This window comes from Neolamprologus brichardi, chromosome 1 (assembly GCF_056152115.1).
Source record: "Neolamprologus brichardi isolate AB-2024 chromosome 1, ASM5615211v1, whole genome shotgun sequence".
In the NCBI taxonomy this organism is placed as follows: Eukaryota; Metazoa; Chordata; class Actinopteri; order Cichliformes; family Cichlidae; genus Neolamprologus; species Neolamprologus brichardi.
The window spans coordinates 21,913,360-21,939,952 of NC_142104.1; the positions used below are offsets into that span (position 1 = coordinate 21,913,360).

General features: G+C 41.7%; 1 protein-coding gene across 1 annotated transcript in view; it reads right to left on the bottom strand.

The window, feature by feature from the left end:
• igdcc3 (immunoglobulin superfamily, DCC subclass, member 3) overlaps positions 1 to 26,218 on the bottom strand; it is a 63,151-nt gene extending 36,933 nt beyond the window's left edge. The window contains exons 1-2 of the mRNA XM_087839535.1: positions 25,939 to 26,218; positions 20,174 to 20,479 (exon numbers count right to left, since the gene is read on the bottom strand). Of these exons, the coding sequence (XP_087695661.1) occupies positions 20,174 to 20,479; positions 25,939 to 26,002 (370 nt within the window). The 5' untranslated portion in view covers positions 26,003 to 26,218. The remainder of the gene's footprint in view (positions 1 to 20,173; positions 20,480 to 25,938) is intronic.
• Between the last annotated feature and the right edge of the window lie 375 nt (positions 26,219 to 26,593).

The following is a 26,593-nucleotide window of genomic DNA, read 5'->3' on the forward strand; positions in this document are numbered from 1 at the left end:
CTGTGACATCATTAAGCACATGTTGTTCGAAGCGGCAGTGATGACTGCAGTGCCCACCCCACCCCCAACTCAGTAAACCAGAGATGAGACCCATAAATAATGGAGATGGTGTACATGTACGCCGCTATAACGGCGTGCAGAGTCCGTGCTTCCACGGCCTTTAAATAGGTATCCCTGAAATAGCAGGCCGTGTGCTGGGACCCTGGACTTGGCATTTTAATGCAGATGTGATATTTTATTAGCTCCCTGCCCCACTAGCCCCCCACCTCTTTCTCACCAGTCCCGCTATCAGGCTTTGGTTTGTGGTGTGTGATGCTTATCACCTACGATACGTAGGGCTACACCTGGTCTTGTCTATCTGCCTCTGACACACACACACACACACACACACACACACACACACGCACACACACGCACACACACACACACACACACACACACACTTATTTCCCTCCATTAACGCTTCACGCCGACACATGAACATCAGAACCTGCAGGAGCAAAAGCATGAGCTGAGGTGCAACACCTGCCACCTGAGCCCAGAAGTACCAGATGTTCACACGAATGCGAAGCTGAGAATCCAAACTGATTGATCATTTATATGACAAGTACTCCAACCAATATACTATATGGGTAATAAGATTTATAAGGCAATTTGCATGTGCACAATCCTCTTATTTTTTTCTGTCCGCTTCACTCTCCATTATGAGAAGAAAAAGGCCCTGTTTACCTTTTTAATTTTTTTGTGATATCACCTACAAATCTGATTTTTATGGTTAATAAATATCAGTGGACGACTAAAATGAAAACAAAATTAAATCCCTTCAAATCTCAGCTTGAAATACAGCAGTTGGTAAACCACTCAACAGACTGACACTACATTTCCAGGACCACACCGCTAACACAGTGTCTTGTAATTGCATCAAACACCAAGGTATGAGGCCTTTGTGCACAGATGGCATTGAAAAAACACAGAGATTAGCTAAAATTTATACAAACTAAGCATTGTGTCCACTTCAATTTTGAGTGGAATTACCAACCTTTGCTTTGCTTTTCTAACAGCTAAACATGTGAACTCTGCCCCTCTCACATTACACAACAGTTTTGATAAGAACATAATGGCCTTCTCTGATTGTGTTGCAGGCTTGTTTGGCTTTCCGGTGGTGTGATTGTGTGCAGTTTGTTGTGCTGATCAATAGTGTTAAACATATTTAGATTGATGGCTGCTATTAGGGGTCCCTATCGGAGGTAGAGAGAGCAGCAGTCCTACAAGAGTTATCCCTCAGAAGAATGAGACAATATAAATAATGACAAGAATGATGACAAAATATGATGACCAGAAAAAGTGAAGAATAAAATCATTTTCACAGTTAGACAGCTAAAGCTTGAGGGAATTAAAGCCAGTCTGGTGACAATGAATTGAAAGATACAGTAATTTCTCACAGCACTGTACTGTATTACCTGGAGATGAAGACCTTTAAAAAAATTAGTCAATTAATGAATTACAGTACAATGCAAAATTTTGCTTCCAAGAAGTCAGACTTTCTTGTCTTTTTTTTTTTCAAGTCAACTCGTGTAACACTTCCTTGAAGTTCCTTGACATTGGCTGCTTTTTCAGAAGCACCAAATGTAACAAAGTAACAAAACTTTTCAGAAGAATGTTTTGTTACTTTGTTAAGCCACTTACCAGTGACCTATGAATCCTTCAAGTATAAAAAAGGGAACTAACTGAAGGGATGAACCCATCTTTGTCTACACGTGACAGAAAACTTAGTGAAGAACTAATTTTAAATTAAATCTTTTGTCACTTTGTTACAGTTAGCCTGGGACAAAAATGCCAATTAGTCCCATTTCTTTAGCTGAGTCTGTAAAAAATGCCAGTTAGTATTTCTGTATCAAAAAGGTGTTTCCCAAAACTAAATACTGTCCATTTTTTTTCCACATTTCGTCCACATTTCTCCTGCCTCTGCTCCACCCACAACACCCCCCTTGCACTCCCACTCTAGACCTTAGCCCCAAATCTCCATGCTCACTACTGCAAGTAGACCCTAATTAAAGAGAGCCCTATTAAAGCACAGCAGATGCTGTAAATTAGGGGATTATTCAAATAATTCCCAGGCACAGCTTGGGTAAGATTAGAGACAAGCAGGAGAGAAAAGAGGAGAGTGAGAGGGCTGAGTGAGGACAACAGAGAAAGGAGGCTAAAACAACAGACATGCCCATAACAAGAAAAGTAGAACTGATTTGAAATTAACTGCAACTCCTTCTCCCTGTAGCCGTCAACCTTGTTGATACTGTTTCCTTTTTACTGATTGAGGAAAATAACAACTGCCAAATAAGAATTTTGTGTATTCAGAGACTCTCGAGCAATTAAGAAGGGATTTGATGCAAGAGAACAAAAAAAGCGGGCCTTTTGAAACATTTAAGGCCAAACTAAGCGTAAAACTCCACACTCATTAAAAAAACTTCAAACATCTCCTCGTGACCATCGAAGCTGGCTTCATTGGACTCAAAAACTGTTTCGGCTTTCCAAAAACTTACGTTGTTTATTCTAGAAAACAGCTGTCTCTCTTTAACATGCAGGTGCATGAGCCTAAGCTTGTTCTTTTATCGCATGAGCACATGTCCAGCCTCAGTGTCGCCCAATGCCTGGATTATACTCTGTTGGACATGCACGTGGGCAGCTGTGGATAGCGTGGACGTTTTGTTGTTTGTACTCTAATAATTATAATTCCACTTGAAGGATGCGTGCGCAGTTGGTGCCTTTGCAGCTTATTTTTAGGGCATACACCCCCCCATCCCCGGTGATAAAATTTGCATCATCCGGACACTAGAGGACCCACGCACACTCGCAGGAGAGGAAAGTATATCAATAACAGTGACGTAGGGTCTCGCGGGGGTTCATCCAGTGTGCACTGTTTATCGTCTCAGACACAGAGCCCAAGGGCCTGGATGAATAAATGATGAGTATGCACAAAAACCATGCGTATGCTTTTTCCCACACGTGAAATGGCATTCATAAAGGAAGAATGTGTAATTAGATTGTGTGCATTTAATGCATGATTCACACCATCTAAACCTTTTTAGAGATTAAGCCTGATGTGGTGAATTAGACAAAGAATTAAGTAAAAACAGAAACAAAGTGGCCAAATTCTTTATTGGTTATAATGTTATTAGTAATACATTTTTAATGCTAATTGTTAGGGGCGTAAATAGCTGCAGCTGTGCATACTAATCATTCACTGGTCTGATGACCTTGTTTGCCTCTCTTTCTACTGTGACCATTTCTTTTGTACATCTGCCAGAGTCCTTTGCTCTGAGCTTACACAGTTAATAACCGCAGTCCCTTTTTTTAGTCTTTGGTGGTTTTTGTTCTTTTTTTTTTTTCATCATCCCGGAAAGCCACGTTTCTTTTTCTCCAATTTTCCAATGATCATTTAAAAAATCACATTCCATGAAATTGTGTTTCTTCTTGCTGCTGTTTTCATGGGCGAGTCTAATAACTTGTGGGACAAACAACATGTTTGTATGCAAATGATTAATTAAGGGACTGTCTACATCCATTCGTGACTACAGATTGGGATGGAAATCAGTCTTGTGCACATGCATGCAGCTTTACAGTGATTGAGATTTATCAAAGAGGACCACAGATACACACAGCTTTACAAAGCTGCCAAAAAGAATGAAAATGCACATTTCTGCCTGTCGTGTGACTAAAATGCAGTTTTAGCCGTTAGCCAAAGTATTAATAAGGTTTGGCCCTGCTGGCCGTCTTTATTTGCGTGCTTACATTTTGTGCACTTTTGTATTCTGTCCTCCTGCCGAGTATAGAAGAGGAGAACTGAGTTATAGGATTAAAGCATGGCACCAAGCCACTATGTCTTGCTTTAAGTAGGAATGAACACAGCAGTGATGCCACTAGAGTACATGGTGAAGGAGAGCTCCACTTCACACATCACACATGAAGAGAAACATTATCTGTGCTCGCTTTCCAGGTCTTCAAAGTGTAGAGGAGGTGCTGTGACTCAAGTCATGTTTGCATAATTGTTCAGTTTGGAAGCAGCTTGGCGTCCTCCTTGATATGCTGCTCATATTTTCCACTATATTGCCACCGTCTGTTGCTCTTTCTGAGTTTTGTTTTTATCAGTCTTTCCCTGTTAAATGTTATTTTTTTGCATATCTGAATCAAGAATCCAAGGATGGGGATGTGGTATTCTGCACATATTGGAAAGCCCCCCCCCCGACCCTCATTCGCGAAAGTTTCTGGGGCCATAAATAGGCAAGAATGGTTTTTGTGGTCGTGCGTGAAAACAAACGCTCAGAGAAAATGTGAAAACATCAGACATCACGCAAATACCATACAGAAAGGATGAGAAACCCGAACACAGGGAACCAAAATCACTAACCAATGAGCCCCTGTGCTGTCTCTGATATGAATAACATTCGTCTTGACTTGAGTTTCTGCCTCTTGTCCACAATCTAAATTTAGATTAAGAAAAAGATCAAATAAATTAATAGTTAAAGAGGACACGAGGACACAAACGGGTCAGTGAATGAACATTTCTCCCATTAGTAGAGCCTCTCATAAAGAATGTGATCTCTTCTTGCTTGACCCACTTCTTTGTTTATCCCTCGGACACATTACCATGTTATTATAAGCGATGGCCTCAAACACATTAATTCATATGGCTCCAAAAAACCAAAATAAAAGTACCAGCAGTCTGGTCCAAGGTAAAAACAGGATGCATGGGAGGAAACTAAATGTTTTGTACCTTTACAGTACAGTCCTATATATAATTCGCAGAAAAGCATATTCAGTTTTTCGGAGAAGATAATAAAAAAAAAATGAGCAGACAGTTGAAAGCGGGTCAGGTTTTGGGCTGTTAATGTCTGACTTTTTCCTTAACTTGCGAGGCAGCTGAAAGTAAATCCTTAAACATAATGAAATTCCTTTCTCTGGAGCGTTTCAGGGAACAATGGGCTTTTTCGTAAGCGTCCTCAAATTCATTTAGTCGTAGAGGAATACGTTTCACTCGCAGTTCCACTCATGCCGTAAGCATCGTGATGATTTTCATGTTTTCCAGTTGATTTTTTCTTTTTTTTGTCAAACCTCCTACTCGCCGCACATTTATTGCTGACAGTAAAAAAGAGAAAAGAGTCTACAATCTTTTTCACACCTGATTATTGCTGGGAAGAACCATATGTCTTCTCCATGCAATTGTCTTCTTCCCCAGAAGTCACATATCTAATTATCACCAATACTTGTGCTTCAGAATTCAAATGAGTCGCCTCTCCTATCAGCCACATAGCTGCATGAATTATGTGCTGTCCTCCATTCAGCTCATTCGCCGTATGCTCTCTACACAAAAGTAAAACCCTACAATTCTTAATCCTTGACTTGCCATTTGTTGAAATATTTTCCAACGTTTAGAGTTATCTGGGGTTAAATGAGATTTATATTCAAATGGAAATGGCACTAAATTCTTCTTTGGATGGTCTACGCCTCTTGTTTTGTGAAGCCAGAAATGAGCGAGGACCTCAGACAGCAGAGGCTCTGAATAACAACCTGGGTGAACATTTGGCATCACAATTCTCCTCAGTCTAACACTCATTACTTCCCCCTCATTAGAGGACAACTGTTGGGTTGGTAAGCCACGCTGAAGAGGCCACGATGAATCTCCCACGAAAAGGTTTTTTTTTTTTTAAATTTGTGCTGCTGTGTCTTGATAACAGAATGCTGCTGAAAAGAACACAAATGTAAAATTTGAATTTTTTTTAGATACATATGAACGTGTGTGTATGTGCTGCTTTCTGAGAGTGCAGCACGCAGCATTAATTACACATCTGAAAATGACTTTGAAGGGAGGCGCTTGGTCTGAACCCTGAGTAGATGGATGACCCCACATCTGGCACTCCCATGGGAAATCTGAAAGACGCAGGGCGGGACCGGTCCGTGCGCTCCACTGCATCTCATAGCACCCTTAAATGCTGGCTCCCCAAATGGCTAAAACGGCTGTGTAAATCTCACCTCTGCATCACTCCATCCCTTATAACACAACAGAAGTCCCAAAAGGGAGGTCCAGTTGGCCTGGGCCCCCAGTTGTGCAGTTACCATTGGGAATTTATCACATCACAGCTTCCAAACATGCAAACCCACGAAAAATTACCCGAAACAAATCAGTCACTGTGACAGATTTAGAGTTTTAATCCTGCTTGCGGGGTTTCCAATACATCCACTTTTTGTTTCCCTCAACATTGTGGATCAGAAAAAAACCTTAAGGGATTTTTCTTTGCACAAGCTAAAGCTAAATCAGCAAAATATGGATTCTTGTTAGGATCGATCGCTTCTTGAAGCTATACAAAACAATAACGGCGTCAACAGCAAATGTAAGCACTAATGCTTTTCTAGATTCAGCATTAAGACCCATAAATTTCCCAAGTCTGAATTATAATTTACTATAAACAAGATTTATGTGGCTGCTTTCCATTCAGTGTATGAGCGGGCTTTGCCTGAAAGCAGGTAAACAGCCACTGTAGACAGCAAGAAAAAAGATACATCTACTGAAATAATTCATCTTTTATTGGCTTTTTTTTCTTACTCTATCTGCATTCATAAATAATGGCTGACTCACAGAACTGTAACTCTTTGCCCTGATATCGACTGGTTACACGAGAAGCGGTGCCCAGAGACGATAATGGATGGGTTTCCAGGATTTCAATATAACTTCTCAAAAATACAAAATTTTAATTGTTAAACAGATCTGTGAACAAGGTCTCTCGTGACTGGCTGCATTAATGGAGAATTTAGATAACATCATAATTATGTTATATGGAAATAACATGTAAATATACTTAAAAGAGGCTGATTTCAGCATTTTCTTCTCATTTACATTAAAATATATTTGCTTTATGTAGCACATCAGAGTATTCCAACAATGAACGATATCATAGTGATGCTAGACAGAGTGAAACCCCTCAGTGAACCAACTCCAACCATGCACTCTTAGTTAGCTGTCCAACAAGCTGATATCTTTGCATCTTTTAAATCTCTGCAAGTCCATACCTGCCATTGTCACTTTCAAATATTCATGTATTTGGTGTTTAAAGCAAATAATTTGATTTAAAAAAATGTTTGACAGAAAACTAGAAAAAAAAATCTAGAGCAATATAGGCTACTGACACTATGTATATTTTGCAGGCACTAAACAAATAGAATAACTTTATATTGTTTCCAATCATGACTCAGTGTCCTGAACTATACAGCAAAGCCACACATGCAGTTAATTTTCATCCATGCGGTCCGTCTGTACGTCCTCAAGTCTTCATTTTGCCCCCTTTGTGGTGTGAGTGAATGTAGATAGCTATCTCACAGGGAAAAGACACATGCATTTGCTTATCCGTACTGTGCAGACTTACTCTCATTTTAGACGTCTTTCTTCCTTTTTTATCTTCATTCTTGCTTCACTCTCTCACCATCACATCCTCATCAATAAGAATAGGGAGTTAATTATAGTTTTTAAAAAGATTTTTTTGTCCATTATTTAACAAGAAATTACTTTAACAGAGGACACAAAGACGTAATATTTAAATCACCTGTTTTGTGTATAGCGATTAGAGACTGTTTTTATGAATGGCAGATTATAAAAATAAGAATCCATATATATGCCAAGTATATCTAAGATATTATAAAGTAGAATGGTTGTTTGATGAAGCAGTGGTGTGCATGAGATTGTCCATTAAAGACCTGAAGTTGTGGTGGTTGTGTGCGGTGAGTTAGGCTCGTTCATTTCCCAGAAATGATCCATGTTACTTAGACACCAGCCCTGGGACACGCTGTCACTTTTACCCTCAGCTTAAAACACGTGGACACACTTATTCACGCATGATGGCTCCTATATGGAAAAAGGTGAAGAGACTCAGTAACATGCACAGAAATTAGTTTCTCTCCCTCCCTTGCACGGACACGCACACGAGCACATGTACAATTGCTCACACCCGTCTCTATGCCGTCAGCTCAGCTGACAGCAGTAATGAGTTTCTTCTCTGCGTAAGCCAACTGGCACCCACTCAGGGGAATTTATCAGGCTGAATTGTGGCCATTAATCACAATCCTGGGCAACACAATGCCATCAAGTGCGTGGCAAAGAGAGATGCATTGATTGGGGTGGGGGTGGGGGGGTGGGGGGTGGGGGGTTACACTGATGAGAACGACATGAGAGAAAAGAAAACATAACAGTGCTGGTTGGGTAAACCACCTGCTTCTTTTTGGGCTTTGCCTGATGCTGAGCTAAATGGAGGATAAAAAGACAGTGAGAGAAAAAAGATCAGACCCTGAATGCCGTAAATATCAGCTCAATTACTCCAAGAAGAGATGCTGTGACATCAATCATGGCGACAAGATTGGTGGAAGATATTTCTAGCAATTGCTTTGTGCTGTTCTTAACTTCTCACAGGAATACGCACACACATATCCATGTGCACTGAAAGAGATGAAAAAAATGTATGCGCTGAAGACTGGAAAATATTGCGTAACAGGAAGAGAAGCAATAGGGAATAATGTCACAGCAGCTTTTAAAGCCTATGGAGCATCTTAGGTAACGACTATGAGAGCAGGTGCTGCTAATGTATGGAAAACTGCCATCACCTCGTTTTCCAATATTGAGTCACTGACACCAACACATCCTCTCGGTGAGATGGCTGGAAACTCAAAGCCTGCCTCCCATTCCTCTCTTTTCACTATCTTTTTAACCCTCCCTTCTTCCCTCCATTCACGCTGCCAGCTGACTGCGGTCACCAGGGATATTACTGCCCCTTGCTCATTCGGGGAACCCAGCCCCCAATACTCGCCTCCACCCTGAGCCCGATGAATCCATGATAATATGCAGTCAGTAACCTCCCCCCCACCTTAGCCCCCTTCGCACATGTGTGTCTCCCCCTGCCTCGCCCACCGCATGGAGCTTAGCTCATGTGAAATCATGAGAAAAAAATTACCACAGAGGAAGAAGAGGAGCAGAGACAGAGAGGAAAGGCAAGTGCAGAGCCTGTCACAACCGCTTAGTGTTACAAGACGGTGGGTGAGAAATGAAAGCCCTTTGTCTCTGCCGCTACCTATAGCGGGTGCAAACAAAGCCTGTGCAGACACTACATTCAGCGACAATTTGCTCCATCTGATAACGCGACACTACATGCGGGGCCCGAATAAACAAAGAGCAGCTTTGGATTTACATAAATTGAGAGAAATATTTTGTTTCTGAGGTCCAGTGAACAATGAAATTAAATGAAGGCCTTATCTTTACAGTGATTCCTGTAAATCAAATTCCTGTCAATCAGTGAGGATTAACGCGAGATCACAATGATTAATTGTGTTTTCGAGCAGCTGAGAGGGATAATTTTAGTAACTTCCCTATATAGTCTCCTGTCAGGAGCACGCCTCTGGGCTGCAATTACAGATTATATTTATGGTCGATTAAGTCGATTAAGCCAACGATTGATTAATTTAATAGCACTAAGAATACTCAGTTAATATTTCTTTTCCACTGAGATCACTTCTTTAAGGTGAAATTTTGTGACATGCTGTAAAACGCATCTTTAATCAAGAAATCCCTCTAGAAAACACGAGTGTTTCAGTGTTCGTATAATTTATGTCCACTGACAAAGAACGCATAAGCAACCTGTAACATGGACTCTGTTGACAGTCATGCTCTCATCTCATCTGTTCCTTGCAGTGGATAGGAGGGGCACAACTATAAGCTGTCAGACATAAGCACATATCACCGACGCGTCCAAATCGCCATCAGCCGCCTAACCCTCTAAAGCTGTCTTACCTCTCACAAATAATGCCCATGCTGGAAAATGGAGAGGGCCATTACACCGCTAGTATCATGTTTCATCTTTTCAAGCTGTGGCAATGAAATGTCCTGCCTTACGACTTACTAACACATGACATGAAACCACTTCTGCAAAGAAAAAAAAATCGAGATACATTCATAAAAATGATTAAAGACTGCATTCGGACGGATGATACAAATTCTTTATAAGGTTACAAAATAAACACATCTCGTCTCGCAGCGCTCACTGAAAGACGAATTCTTAAAACAGCTCTTGCAAAGGATCCGGCACTCTCTGCTCTGTCACTTGAGGATAGGAAATTAAATGTTTCATTGATGCTTTCAGAGTGAAACCCACCTTCATGTTAAGGGAAAGCGGCAGGTCAACGTATTGTATGTACAGTCTCTGACCGCAATCCTGCGCACATGTCCTTGTCAGATCATTTAATTGATCGCAAGCGAAGGTAATGTGCGAGTTACAGAGATGAATTACGAGCCCGGGGTCGGGGGAGCAGTTTTCCGGCATGTTCAAATGGCAGAGACGTGCTTCTTTGAGCTAAGTGAGCCCGATGTTGCCTTGTACTCCTGGTGACTGTCGAAAGCAGCCCCGGAAACAAAGCTGTGGGGGTCAGAGGTCCCGGCACAGCATCGGAATGGAATGTTCCTTCCTGGTTCAAGGTCCAGCCTTCAGAGCCGGAGAGGCCGAGGGATCACTCGAGACCGCCGCCACATGCTCCACCTATTTCACTCCCTGCTGCGCTCCACTTTCATCTGTCTCACCTATTCCCTGCTTGGATTTTCACGCGGCTTGTTTTGCTGTGGCCTTAGGAATATTTTCTTCGTTCCTCCCCCCGTTTGAAATCATTTAAAATGCTCGCAGATTTTATAAGTCTCTGAGCATCATCCGCACTTGTATAATGTGTTGACATTCTGTCATTATCTCAAATGCTTTATTTCATACAACCCAGTGTCCAAAGCCTGTGGACAATCAGTTCACAACAGCGGAAGAAAATTTTCTACTATAACCTCAACTGCTCTGTATCTAATGTATACTGACGAGAAATCACTCTAAACAGCAGAACTCATAATTTATAATGCAAAATTGTAATGAAACTGCGCATTTTTCAATTATTAGATTTCCCCAAAGTCATACAGAACAAAGCTAACAGAACTATAGACACTGCAAACAGGTTGCCAGCAGGAAACTGGCCATCTTAGAAATCTTTCATCCTATGCCAGCAGTAGCCGCTTCTAATTGGTTCCTGTGGAATTCGTTTTATCCCTGACGACCAACTCTGCACACACTGTGGAGCCTGACAGGCTTTTACCCCCAAACGCTTCAAATACGTGTAGTTATAGAGGGAAGAAAGTAAAGATTATGGACCTCAGTGAGTTTATGCTGTTATAACAACTCCTCGTTTCAGACTGACTGTAAATGCAACAACAATGCATGGATGATCACATGGAAGCTAAAGGATTTCAACACGGCAAAAAAAGAAAAAGTTACAAAAGAATTTGGTCAGCCCAACTTATCTTACCCCAGTTTACTTATTGAAAATATACACACTTTTTTTTTAATGAGTTTAATTATCTAGATTTTATTTTTATTTATTTATTTATTTGCACTGCTCAGAAATGGCACAAATGGCTTCACAGGCTGTGAGTTGCAACCACAGTTGTAAGAGGCTGGAGACAATAGCTGACCCAGGACAGGCTGCGAGTCTGTCACAGGCCAACACAGAAAGGCACACACTTCACATCTACTCCGCCGCCAATTTAAAATCAGCAATTAACTTAACATGCATGTGTTTGGATGGAGCACTCTGAAAAAAACCCACGTAGGCACACACAAAGGCCCCAGCTGGCGAGGAAGTCTGAACCCAGAGCCAAAAGTTCTCAAACTCAGCCGAAGAAGAGTGTACGCTGAACACTACAGTATTAATTTTATATGAAACTGGCCTATATAAACTATGAAAGGAAGATAATCACACTAGGATAATTAAACTTCGATAAATTAAGTTTAAGTATTTCAACAGACTTCCTGTGACACTCATAAACTTCTTTTCTCTTTTGAAAACAGATATAAAGGAAATTAGACAGCTTTAACATGTTTTATGATTATGTCACAGTTTTATGATGTCATGATAACAAAAGTATCTAACTACAGCAAAGATTAGCATTAAATTCAGTATCTATGGAAGCAGGGTTGCAGGCTGTGCAGCAACATGTAATTCAAAAACAACGTATCTGTTCCATTTAGACGTTACAGTAGCAAGAGCGCTCATGGTTTATATGTCAAAGAATGGAATTCCCTTTTTCTTAGACTACACAACAATATAAAGTTGACATGTTTACTTTGAGGTCATGACTTAAAAGCTGTAGTGTGCAGTCACTCAGTCCTGTCAATTTAGGGCAAAAATAGCTCTAATGCGTAACTCAGTCATTATCGTCGCATGAGCAGTGTAAAACACTGCCATGCATCTTCCCTCTTACTGAATCAATAAATTAATCGATCGATCAGCCCTGCAGCCAGTATTGTTTGAAATGTGTAAATATCAGCAAGATCTAAAGCAACACTGAAAATGTGACAGGCACAAATAAATATCTTTACTGATATTTACAGAAAAAAAGACAGGCTGCTGCATCGCTTATTTGGGAAAGGGCGGGCTTAGTTTTCTGGTGCAGTGGCAGGGTTGGGTCATTTTATTTCACAGCCAAATCCAAGGTCACTGCCATTGCCCCGGGGCAATCAGACTAGGGGGATGGGTCCCCACTGGGGAATAAGACCGAGTGTTGGAAGAGGCGAAACGTGAAGGGAGTAGAATTTAAAAGAAAAAAGGGGAGGGGTATTCTGCCCTAGTGCACACAAAAAGGTCACCGTTTCCCAGATAAGGACCCCCTCTCATCGTCCAGCCCCTTATGACCTCTGACCCCTTTATTTCTACGTCAATGCCGAAACAGAGGGGGAAGAAAGAGGCAGGAGGGAGCACGGGGAAACACACCCACCCAGAGTCAGGAGTGACAAAAGGGGGCCTCAGCCACAGCTAGCTGTGTTGGTCAGGAGAACAAACGGTCAGGGCCACCGTCACAAAGCAGAGCCACCAGAGGCTGAACATCTCCACAGCCTCTGCCTGTTCCCAGCCACTCCACTGCCCCTGCATTTCATAAATGACAATAGCTGCTGGTCTGCTCCGAGAGGTACCCCAACACACACAAACACAAACAGAGCCTAGATAGTGGGAAAGAGATGGCAGAGGCCCAAAGGAGAGCTGCTGCCTGCCCATCACTGACAGGCCTTTGTCTCAGACTCTTCTGCTTGTTGGCAGAAAGATTTCCTGATCCCTGCTTAAACAAAATGCAAAACTGGACTGAGGGCCCCCTGTGTGTGCGTGTGTGTGTGTGTATGTGTGTGTGTGTTTTGTGAAAAACTGAGAGGGCGATAATAATATCCACAACTGGCTCCACCTCCTGCCTGTCTTTGTCCTTATTACACATTTTCACAGATGCAAAAACAGAATGCATGCCAAGAAGGAGACAAAAAGAGGGGCCTTATGTGTTTTTATTGGTGGATGGTGCAGACCCCTGTAAAGACTTTTAACTGCGCAATCTGGCCATAAAGGCTCTGTTAAGTGTAGTGAAGCGCGGTGACGGGGCAGTAGCGAGAGCTAACCAAGCCCTTCGTCAAGCCTGGAACCACAGGAACAACATAACACGCGCTCAAAACAAGCTCACGCGTCCTTATCTTTCTATCCCTGGGAGGACGCGATTGATAAAAATGACTTCCTGCAGCCAAAAACCTACGTGGTTCAAACCATAATATAAAATCTTAATGATGTGAGGCCAAAGCAAAATTCCACATTTGGAGACTAGTCCGCCTCTTCCAACCTTTGGCCCGGCCTCTGCTCTCTCTTCTTTCACCTCTCACCTCTATTACTCAGGAATTCCTCCCATGAGCCTTAAAAGCAGACAGAAGGAATTTTAGGCCCCCTATTCATTTGTTTCTTTGAGAATAGCTGGGGTGGTCCAGAGACGGCCGCAGACTTCATTAACAGAGTGCCACTTTAATCAAGACACACAAGCAAAGGTAGCATCATATGTACGTACAAACAGAATCGCGTACGCATCCACTGACAGTCATACACAGGTTGAACTTGAATTTGTGACTAGAGCTAACCTTTTGTTTCTTCCTTTTCACTTGTTTGTTTACCACACTGTCAAATTCAAGGCACATCGAATAATCTACATCGAATAATGTCTAGAATCTACACAGCGATGAGCTGTTTCTTTGAGGCATTTATTTTCTAAATTATGTTATTCCAGTGTGTTTTCCAGAGGTGACACAAAGAACTATAAAATATGTAGAACAATGAAATCTGAATGAGCTACAGAGTACACAGCTGCTGAGAGCAGCTGCTTAGAAAGTTGGCGCACTGACAAAAAGAAGCAAAGTTTGTGTATGCGTAGATATCTGTTTATCAATTTGTTACATATGGTGCACGCGTGTGTGTGTGTGTGTGTATGTGCAATGTGCGTAAGTTTTTTTCTTAGGTTTCTGGCGCAGATTTATTTGCATTTTCAAGAGGGATCCCATAAAAATAACAGCGATGCGATTAAATCCATGTCACAACTGAAGTGCCTCTAGAGGACTAAGTTAAACGCATTTAGTCTCTGAGCGGCATCGACACCCTTCTGCATCCTTTTCCATGTTCGTGGGCTTCACTTGCCAAGTGATGCTGTTTATGCAGGCAGTTATTTTTAAAGCTTAAGGATGCTGAATCCAGCTCATCCTTCACATTATGGAGCAGCTAACAGTGGATATTTAGAGCTCTCCATGCATGTCTGTGCTCTGTACATGGCTGAAATCGTCTGAGCACAGCTTAGGACTTGAGCACAGTGGCAAACATTGCACTCTTAATTTTGTTGGTTCAGAAATTGTTAAATGGATAGAAATTCCAAGGGTTTTTTTTAAGATTCAGTTTTTTTAAAAAAACAGAGTAAATGAAGATGATAAGGCATGCCATGAGTAGCATGGAATCCCTTGGTGATTTTCCACCGCTTTTAGGTGAGTGATGTGCCATCTTCAGACATAATAGAGATTCGCTCCGCTCCTTCCCTACAGGACTGCTGGACAGGTTTCAGCGTTTGTCAGCATAACTACCCACAGGAGGTTTTTAAGTATTGCTGTTTACTTAGCCTGCTGACAGCAAACAGCATCTTTACTTGAAGTGGAGCGTGTTACAGATAGTCAGACGACCATCGTCGTTGCCTTTTAGAAAATGAACCTGCTCTCAAATCAGAAAAATAGCGTGCTGTAATAAAACCGCTTTGTTGTTTCCGATTTTTAAATGAGCCAGAACTGAGCATTCATAATCAAGCAATGAGAGCTGCAGATTGAGTCAGCAGGTGCAGAGTAATAATCGGTTTCTGGTGCAATTACACAACCGAGGTCAGAGCTCTCATTAGTTTAGCTTGCTCGTTATGAGCAAAAAAAAAAAATTAAAAAAAATTCTTTCTCCATCAGTTCATCTGAGCTATGCTGGCAGACAGATGGAGGAGTGCTGACCACACAGCAGGAGGGAACACTCTCAAGTTAACATCAGCCTATGTACCTGCCCACACGAAAGGGGGCAACAACAACAAGTCTGCAATGTTTTCAAAGGGATACAGATGGATTACCGTTCTATAAGTGAAAATATTTATATTAAACTCATTCTCATTTGGCAAGAGACAAAGGAGCCCGCCAAGAGGCTTTATGTTTAAATATTAAAGCTATGTTTTTCTGATCAATATGACAGAGAGATCACTTGCTTCACGGCAAGCTCGGAGGAGCAAGCGAGGTGGAACAGGGAGGGGGGTTGATCGAAGGCAGGGTTTGGCCTGCAGACAAAGGGAGCTAACAGGAGATGTAAGGATGGAGCTTCAGCGGTCACCCAGGCAGGAGCTCCTGAAAGGGGTGGGGACAGGAAGGTCGGAGCGTGATCAAGAGCTACACGTGCGCGCACAAGTACAAACACGCTCATGAAACCTACCATCAGCTCCACATAAATCACTCTTCCACGCTGCTGTCTGAATCTGAGTGGCCGCTCGTGGCAATCTGTCCACAAAGCTCTGAGGAGTGGCGAACTGCAATTTTGCAGCGTCTCCCACATGTAGACTGATGAAAACATGTTTCTTTACATTTGCATCCAGAGATGAGTTAAAGTCACATAAATGAGTGGCATGGGTATAAACTGAGGCCCTTTTACAGGCTTCCTCTGTCAGGTCCTTTAGCCCCCCCCCCCCTTCTCGGTTTCTTGTTTTTTTCATTACAGTCTTGTTGAGAGGCCTGCCATATAACAGTAGCTCAATTCACGTGATGGTTTTCGGACTAAACAAGGTGGATATTATGCATACTGAAGCGATTTGTAAAATAATAACATAGTCACGTGCGCATATATGATGCTATTTTACTACTTATTACTTCAGTCACGACTCATATTCACAGTGAATTAGCTTATTGCGTGCACACTGCTGGCTTTTTAGATCTCTTCAAACAGTCCCTGAGGTCAACTGCAGTCTCTATATAAGAGTCGAACGGGGTGAACACATATTTCCTACCAAAGCTTCAGCTCTTTCCAAATAATTCCAGACAAACAGACAAAAGCAAGTCATTTCAATTGATCCTAAAAGCTATTTTGTAACAGAGGGCTTTTGTGGTGTGTTGCCTGGTGACGAGGGTGTGCTTGTGGGGGAGGGGCGGGAGCCCTGGCTGGGTCCACTGTACCAGGCTTGTCATTCATCCAAATGATGAAAAGCTTCCGGAGCCTAAGCTAATGAGGAGGTCTGAGAGAAAGTGAGGAAAGAGAGAGAAATGGACTATCAAAGAGATAAAATTTGGGAGGGAAAAAATTCCAAGTGTTTCCTGGCCCGACTGTCGATTTAGAGGGGCAACAGGGAGTCAGTCCTGCACCAGCTCCCGACTGTGAGCTCACACAAACGGTTGTCAAGCAAATAAAAAGTAAAATTTATGGAGGGTGGTAGTGTGCAATAAGATGGAGGATTCATCCACTGGGAGGGCTATAAAGAGGCTTCAGTAATCGCACCACCTATTGCATCACAGTGGTGCAAGTCACTCTCTGTTGTGAGAGGGACTATAACCCAGCAAATTACCACTAAAACACAAAGACAGAGGCAACATTAACAAACACTGTGAACAGGAAAAGAAACAAACACGAGTCACTGGCCCTGTTAAGGAGAACATTTCCTTATTTTGTTCCATTTTTCTTTATAAAAATGTTGAAAACACTTTGTCCTATTTAATCCATGCCCACTGCATAACTCTGGCAGGCCAAGAGAAGATGAAATAGAACAAGGTTTTATGTTATTTACCTAATACCTGGTGATGAGTGCCACGAGAACACATCTGGGCTGAACAGGTGACCTCAGAAACATGGAGTTGGAGGAGTGCCAGAAATTAGGTTTAGTAATAAGGAATACTATTTCACTCTTTACAGCAAATGTATAGTATTTCAGACACATACTGCAACAGAAATAATACAGGCATGAAAGCCATGTCGTGTTTCATGTTTCAAGATTGGGAAAAAACAAGATCTCAACAATGAAGAGAATGAAAGATAACAATTAAATGAAACTGTAGTATTTTATGGCATATGTACTAAAAGTATCAAAGACATGACAGATAAAAGAGTTTATTTCATTTTAAGACTACAAGTTCTTACTTTTAGTGATGGCTTTTCATCGAAACTCTATTAAGGAGGAAGACTGACAACAAGAACAAAGCCTTGTCTCATTCAACGCTTTGTCAACAAACTGGTCAACACAGCTCAGAGGGTCAAAGCTCAGAGGTCAGAATGTGACTTTCAGTAATTCGCTAGTCCCTACCTAATCAATACCAATCAAGGGTAAACCCGGAAAAGGTCAGAGGGAGAACAAAGCCAAGTCAAAACAGGATAAATCAACCGTGAAAGATTTTGAACTTGAGCTACCATGTTCACTCAAGGTTTGCTTTGAGGTTTGCTCCTGGTTAAATTTATTCACTGTTCACTCATTAAATCTGTTTTCATTCATCGAATTTTCCAGAAGCAGGGGGAGCGAGAGGACTGCTTCACACTTGCATAATTCTTAATTGTTCATGCTAAAACCCTAATGAACCATTGAACTAAAGAAAGATTAATTTGCTTTACAGTTAAATAACAATTAGAGAGGCGTAGCTTGACATTGTTGCGGCCTTAAAATTAAGTGTGATTATGATATGATTTGGAATCATCAGAAAGGATTTCAGATATATTCAAGGCAGATTAGTAATGCAGAGTGTTGCATGGTTGGAGAGTGGAATAGATGCTTTCATCGGATCACAATTCCACACTAGAGAAACATTTATACATATACATATATATATATATATATATATGTATGTATGTATGTATGTATGCATGTGTATGTGTGTGTGTGTGTGTGTGTGTGTTGTATTTTAATAACACCAACAACAGTAAAACAAAAATATCAGTATAGACATCGTCCATCAAAAAATATTTCTAATGGAATCGACCCAGAGAATAACAACCATCTAGCTAATGCTATACATACTGAAATATTTAACAGCTTTACATAAAAATGCAAATTAACTATATTTGAGAATAATGTATTTTAGGTCACAAAACCTTATTATCCCTCCAGGACCATGTGTTAGTCTAACTGGGATTCAAACTGAATCTCTAAATGAATAGAGCCTGACTCATATATCAGCTTGAGTCAATATATCGCCTGTTTCCTGGTATGTGTTAGCTATTTGCCGGTATATCTGCGGAATCAGCATTTCTAATGGTCGATAAATACAAAGAAAAGCAAAAATGGGGGAAACACCCTTCAACCACTGTATAAGTGTTTCCAGCAACTTTTCTGCTAGCAACACATGTCCTTGAAACGACACAAAGACAACAACCAGCTGATCTGAGCAGAGTTGGGTAGAGTATAAACGAGCAATCCACGACTTTTTGTCACATTTAAACATGATTATTTTTAAATTGTGTTGTTATATTAGATCAGCAAGGATTCAGAACTAGTTACACACCGCATGTGTGGGAGAAATTTTTTTTTCAATGATATATTGTATTTTTCAAATCTCCAAATATCAGTGTGGGCATTGTTAAAAATCGTACATCAGTCAGGCTCCACAAATTAACGTGGGTTTTTTTTCCACCAAGTATTCCTACCCCTGATTCATTTTGTGAAAACAGGGGCACTACTGTTGACTTTTCCCTCATGCAGAATCAAAAATGTGCCGCAACAGAGGATTCAATATGACCTTTGAAAAGAAAGACCTTTTAGGGAGGCTGTGAAAGGTTGCATGTGCTTGACAACGCCAGCCACTGAGCTGCAGTGACTTTTCCCTCTGGCCAGTGAGACGTCCATGCTAACCTCCCTATCCCACTGGGTTAAAAGCTGTATTGGGCACAACAGCACAGCAGTACCCTGTCTACATATAACCACAGGAATCAACAGGCTTCTGTGAGCCTTTGTCCATCTCTGTGTTTGAGAATATACATAACAGAGCCTTCGAAAAAGACTTAACTCGGCACAATGTGGAGCAGTACAGTATCACTAAAACTGCAGGAGGAGTGTGGATCCTGGATGCCTTTGATTTAAAGTAAGTAGACATGCGAAACGGTGACAAGATTAAAAATGCAGTAACAATTAACCATGGCAACAACGCAGGGAAAACGGCGTTGAACTAGAGGGACTTCAAACAAAGGGTCTGGTCGTCATGCTTGAGAAAATGCACCTTGATGCCTCTACCAGTGAGTGGGTTGCTGGGTTTCTTCGAGCTTATTGCACTCTTACAAAGCAGCTTGGAGACTCTCAGTATGAGCGCTTGTTAATGCTAAATTCAAAAGGCTTCTATTTCTAAGCTGCACTGCAGATGAGCATCAGAAAGTTATAATGTAGGATGATGAAGCCAGTATCTCATAATGACAACAAAAGAGCAATAAAATCAACAGAGACGTCAATCATAATCATGGTCAGCTAATTCCAGAGTGAAGGAGACTTCCTCTACATGACCATCAGCTGGACTCTTTTTTTTTTAAGTCCAAAATACACCTGAAAAAAAATCTCTTAGTGTAATTCATATATGTCGTCAACTTTTGCTGTTTATTTCACCGTGCACTTTAACATACTGCAAGGGAGCACCTGTGTATTCAAATAAGTACGACACATTTAAACCAAGCAAAATCCTCCCTGGCTGAAAAATTTCACTTCCAGAAACTACCCCCCAAAATTCAGTAGTTACTGGAGACTGCTCGCTGCTACTACCATTTATTTATGCTGATGACCAAAAGAAAGACTTACTGGCTGCCTGAATGCGTGCCTTACGGCTCACCACCAACCCAAAGGAATTCTGGGCGATGCACTCGTAGTCGCCCTCATCAGAGGAGCCGTCAGATTTGGTCTTCTGGAAGTGTGCAATCAGCAGCGAGCCATTGATGAAGGTGGTATGATGCTGGTCCTGAGTTAAAAGTAGGCCATTACGCCTCCACTGTGTCGTAATCGGGGGGATGCCATCCACCTGGCAATGGAGCATGAGAGGCTGCTCCTGCACAGCGATAATGTCACTGGGCTCCAAGGTGAAGGACAGCTCTGCCTCACACATCACACCTGAGGAAACACAAACACATACATTTTAACACAAAAATAAATGGTAAAATGGGCGAATATTTATATATTTAGCGCTTTTCTACTGTAACTCAGGACTCAAAAGGCTTTTTACAAATAAATTTCCTTCAACCAATCACAAACTGTTTGTTTCTGTACCTATTCACCTGGTCACACAGATGCAATGGGGCAACTCAGGGTTCATCTTGCCCAAGCCAGGGACTGAACCACAGACCTTCCAATCAAGTTCCATTACAGCTCCAGATTGAGCTATTGAGTGTGCGTGTAAAATGTTTTGGCGTTGGCTGTGTGTGATTACTGGAAACCACACGACCTCGAGTCGAGTAACTTGCGTTACCCATGTTATGCTCTCACTTCCTTTAAGTCTATTTCATTCACACATTTTTACTGTTTCTGCTTTACTAAACTACAATCTCATTTTAATTTTCATCACCAATTCAGTGCTCTCTGTTTAAATGTTAGCAGGAAGAGCGCTGCAGAGTTTGGATTAACTGTCAGTTTAAAGATTCTTCACAGCTTTGCTTTGACCTAACATTAAACGCAGGTGCATATAAAGCTCAGAGGAGTGAGCTTTAATAGTAATGAGTAAAAGCTGAATTCCTAACATAAAAAAAAAATCTACACAGTGAATGTAATAGTTGTAAAATATGTGTTATGTGACCTCCACGGTAGTCCTTCGGGGCCTTACTGCAGCGTTCTATGTAAGGTGGAGAGATGAATGGACCCAATACCTATAATACGTAATCCTTATAAAAACTCCTTGTGAAATCATACATTTATTATCTTATGTGCATCACAAAATATCTTCCTTTTAATTTACATTTATTTTTCTCTGTCAAATTAGTGAAGCTTTTTTAGCCTTTTTCAATACCATCCATCCTTTTCAACAACCCTTACTACCCGGGGTCACATTGGATGCCAACCACTGCATCAAAGCTGATAATTTTCACATTAACCTCTGAAGCAAACAGTAACCATGTTCCTTATGTCCTTATAGCTGCTCACCTGGCCTCCCACCTGATGAATACCCATATGGAAAAAAAATATTAAAAACATATATGATTTACTCATGAAAGTGGCCACTCTCTCATTACTTTCATATATTGTTTTAGTAAGTGTCCAAAACATACAAGTTTCATTTATATAATTTTTCAAGGGATCTTATATCTGTTTTCACCCTTGTATGCTTTTCATACAAGTTTCACACAAGACAGATACAAACTTTTATTTATATATATCTTTTCCATATGGGTAAAATGCCTTGGCTGAGCCACCTCCGGGCTACAGTCACAAGAGGATTCACCGTCTGTGGAGTGAACGCACCCCAAGCGAGTGTATTCTTGTAGTAAAGACAAGCGCTTCTAGTCTTCTAGTGACTGTACCGTTTAACCTGTGGCTGTAACACTGTCACAGCTCATTCGCACTTTCATTTTCATCCATCAGCACAAAATTATGCTGTTTTTATTAACCGCGCTCACAAATCTAATGTGGTTAGTGCAGATCAGTTTTTCAGTCTCTGCAGTCTCTGAGGGTAAAAGAGGTTGCCGGGAGAATAATAAATAAAGGATGTAAACAGCCTGACTTGGCTTGGTACTATAAAAGAGGAGCTTAGCGAGCTCTCTTGGTATCACGTTTCAGCTGCTGATGGACTGAGCACTACCAGTTTCTGCCCCAGGCCTTGGAATCTGGTGGGACGGGCTAGGGGAGGGCAGCAGAGGGGGGCAAAGCACAGAACCTCTGGCTTCATCATTTCAAATTCCAGAAGAGAACCACTTCCCCTGAGGAAAAGGCAGGGAATTCACTGACACACTCCACGAAGATCACATATGGAGCATAATGCAAAGAAGCAGCTCTCCCTATGTTCTGTGTCCCTTCCTTACCCCCCCCCTCCCCCACCCCTCCTTCTTACACTCAACAAGCACGGTAAGTGAAATGACCATGAGACCAGAAGAGACATCAGTGGTACCACTTGTGAAAAACAAGGAGGTGGTATTGGAGAAATAATTAACCCTTAGCTGTCAGATCCTACTCCCTGAGCTGCTGCTCTTTAAAATGATGCCGGCCACAGAGCTCCATCTCGTTTGATCCAAATAATATCCCGCTTTCAAACAGAATCAGTCGGCAGATTTAAAAGAAAAGAAAGAAAAAGGCAGCAGCCACACACCCAGGATGTTTTCCACTCAGCTCTACCTTATTTGTGTAAACTGAAAGTGTATTGGAGGCTTTTTATTCTCCTCTTTCAAAGCTGGCAAAAAAGACATTAATCAATGTTATCAAGCCTCGGAGCAGACAGGATAATAACATTTTAGTGTTCAGTGTGTATACGGGCTCATTGATCTGGAGTGGATTAAACAACTTTAATGATTTTGTGTTCAAGCAATCAGAGTTTCTTCCATTAGCTAAAACAATCTGAGGTTGCTGGGCTATGGCTTTCCCTATAAATATAGTGTGCTGCTAGAGTGATTGTTTAATGCCATTCTGAGCACTGGCTCGGTAGAAGGTTACAAACAACAGTATGAGAAAGGTCAGAGAAAATAATTTTCACCACAGCAGCAGATTATAAGACAGATAGATCCAATAATGCACAGGCAGAAGGAGGACAACAGAAGGAGTGGAGAGCCGGATTTTGCGCTCTGTGCGCTTTAGGTTAAGGTCATCTGTGAATGCCGAGCATCCAGGGGTGTGCAGAGGGAGAGGAAATCACAGCTGTACAAATTAGTGGCAAAACCAGTGGCCTAGCCACAGAAACACGTTTGCGGGCATCAGGGTCTGCAGGCTTGGCTCTTCATGCCTTGACGAGGAGACAGACACACATTCACACAATTTTATGCTCTTTTCATGCCCAGAAAACAGGCACTAGCGCAGGGGATTAGCGGGTAAGACTAGAGACGACCATCAGCTAAGTGCAGCTCATGCTTTGGCTTGCTTACTATTGACAGATAAGTGTGGCGGGCTGGCACTAAGGTTTATTGCTGCAATAGTAGAGTGAAGATGACACCCAGTGACTCACACACAGATCAGAGCTAGCAGACACAAGCGCCACTGACAGAGCTAAGTAAGCTCAGGACACACCACAAGCAAAGTGAGGATACAAAGTTACTGACATCATATCACATGATAGCACAATAATAATGGGTGTAGTTCAAGTCCAGACATTATACTTAACTAAACTTAATCAACTAGATTAGAATTACTTACAAAAGGCCTTAGTTGTTGTCAACACTATAAGATTATCTTGAAAAACTATGATCTGTGATATAGTCTTAGAGATTCAAGTTAAATATGACATTAAAGGAAAAGTAAAGTTGACTAAAGCAGTTTTATCAGTAGTTACCTGCATTCTCTTCTCACTCTGTCATTATGTGTGTGTTAAGTGTGACTCTAAATACTGCATTAACTCAAAGATGGGGTTTATTTTCAATGCATGGCTTGATTGAAATGCTTCCCACACTTCACAAGTGTACACACACACACACACACACACACACACACACACACACACACACACACACACATATATATATATATATATATATGAACTGTAGATGGAAAAACTGCGGTGGCACTATCTTGTGAGTGTCAAGAATTAAATAAAAATATACTTAGAAAAAACACACCAAAAACTTGAACTTTAAGTATGATTGAGTGCGTAAGTGCAGATGAAACAAACGAGAGTCGTGAGCAAGAACAAAACCATTAAAATGAACAACTTCAATTCCTTTGCTGGTTATAAAGCCTCTAATGTCTGGCTAAAAACAAACAAACAAACAAACCAATATTTATTTCTTTTCTTGGGGGAAGACTATATGTGCAGGACTGATGCTAAATTTCCCTCCTATAGGCTTCAGCTTGATATATTATTAATCAATACTCTGGTTTTCTAGCTACCTTTATGCTCCATCTCATTAAAGAGCGTGCTGCTTCAACTGATATTTACCATTATATTAGAAGCTTGGAGCTGTTTAGTTATGGTAATAATGCTAAGAAGTAGCCCATGAGGTGAAAAGAAAGTAGTTGCACAGTTCAGCTCTCTCCATCACTCATCTGTTGCCGGTGAACTGCGCAATCTTCCCTCAGATAAACCAAATCATTTTGAATTAAAATGCAAATCAGTTTGGATTTTTGATGCTCTCATTTTTCTCTGAAGCCCGAAACTCACAAGCCACCTCAGAGCCATCCATTCAAAGCAAATAATTAACCATCTGATAAACTGAACTTTTTTTTGATCATGAGATCTTCAGAGTGATGCTCTGAACTCTTCCTGGCTCTCTGACTTCTTCAGTCCCCGTGAGATTTAAGGCCAGCTTTGGTCTGAATTCTTTTCTCTGTGTTATCAAAACTGCCTAAAATATCATAAAAAGAGCCTTTATCTAAACTGAATCTAATCTGTGCGGCGGCCAGGCACTTGAAAGCGCTTCATTTCCTTAATGTGATGGGAAGATTGGAACTTCATCCATCACAGAGCTCTGTTTCTGACGTTTTTGTTCCCAGCCCTCTCGCTGAACATGTTATGAACCACTGTGTACAGGCCTTTATGATTCCAGTGGGGCCTTTGTGGGTCCCTGTGTGGTATGCTTTGCAAATACTCAATACTCTCTCTTGCCTTTGAATTAAGGGGGCCCCACATAGAGCGAGAGAGAAACTGTCTGTCATATTGAACAAAGGGATGTGAAAGAAAATTTGAAAAGAAAGAGAGAGACAGTCTTGACATTTAATCTGTACAAATATTCTCCCCAGCAGGCAATAACCACAGTCGTTTAATCTATTCTGAGAGCAATAACCACTGTCACCTCACCCAGTCGCAGGGTGGTGTGCTCTGAGGACTGGACAGTCAAGACCTCCATCTGCTTTGAAAAAGTCCCCTGATATTAAATGAAACTATTTATGAGAGGCGCATAGTCACTTTTTACAAGTTAGCTGTGAGTTAAGCCCTTCTGCCCTGCACACTGTTGGCTCCTGGAAACGCAAGACTTTCTCTGTGTAGGCAATCATAGTTCACCCTTAACCTTTAATCTAATGTGGATCAAAATACGTGCAAATGAGATATCGACCCTGATCATTGGGGACTACAGCAAACTTGGGTGGGATGCCTCGTATCGTGGAGCTACCTGGACATCTGAGTGCTCCGAAGCATCTGTGCGTAAAAACACTTACAGTACAAGCGCTGCAGAAAGCACAGAGTACAACTTTAAGCACACTCCAGGTGTTGGTGCACATGTCGGCAAAGTGCACACAGGCATTCCGCGGTGCACAAGACACAAGGGCGCTCACTCCGGCTCTTACTGCCCAGAATACAAACAGACACCAGAGAGGGGCCAAGTTCAGGGTTACTGGTCACTAACAGGCTCGCTGCTTGCTGTAAGCACCGGGCTGAGAGAGGTTGTCCCCTGTCACGCTGTTACACTCTGCTGCACACTACGCTATAAGATGATGCCACTTACCGATTAAAGCGTTCAGGAGTATTCCCAAAAAGCACAGAAGGCGGCGGCGCCTTGTGGATGCCATTTAAACACGGAAGATATTCCAGCACTCGCAGAGAACAACGTGAGATGAACAAACACGGGTCAAAGAAAAAAAAGAGCGAAAGGAACGCAGACGTCCAGCTTCAGATACTACATGTTCCGACCTACAGTGCTACATTGAGGTGGTGCCTCGCAGGGGTCGAACGAGATTTCGCCATTTTTAACCATCTATCAGCAGTCTGTCAGCATCCCGCTCTCTCTCTCTCTAGCCTCCTCACTCACTCTGCTGTATCCTAAAAACTGCCTCAACCCCCCCCCCCCCCTCCCTCTCTCTCTCTCTCTCTCTCTCTCTCTCTCTCTCACACACACACACACACACACACACACACACACTGAATCTGGTCTCAAACAAAAGAGCCGACTGCAGACTGTTTTGCTCTCAGTGCACGAGAAACCTGCACAAGCGGCATGATTTCTGCACGTCAGGAAAACAAAGCCAACCTTGTATCAGTACAGATGACTGCTCCTAAATACAGCAATCAGTCATTATCCCAATAATAAAAAAAGAATAATTAATTGAAATGATATCGATTTTCATACGGGGAATATGACGTAACAAGCTTTAGATATCAGT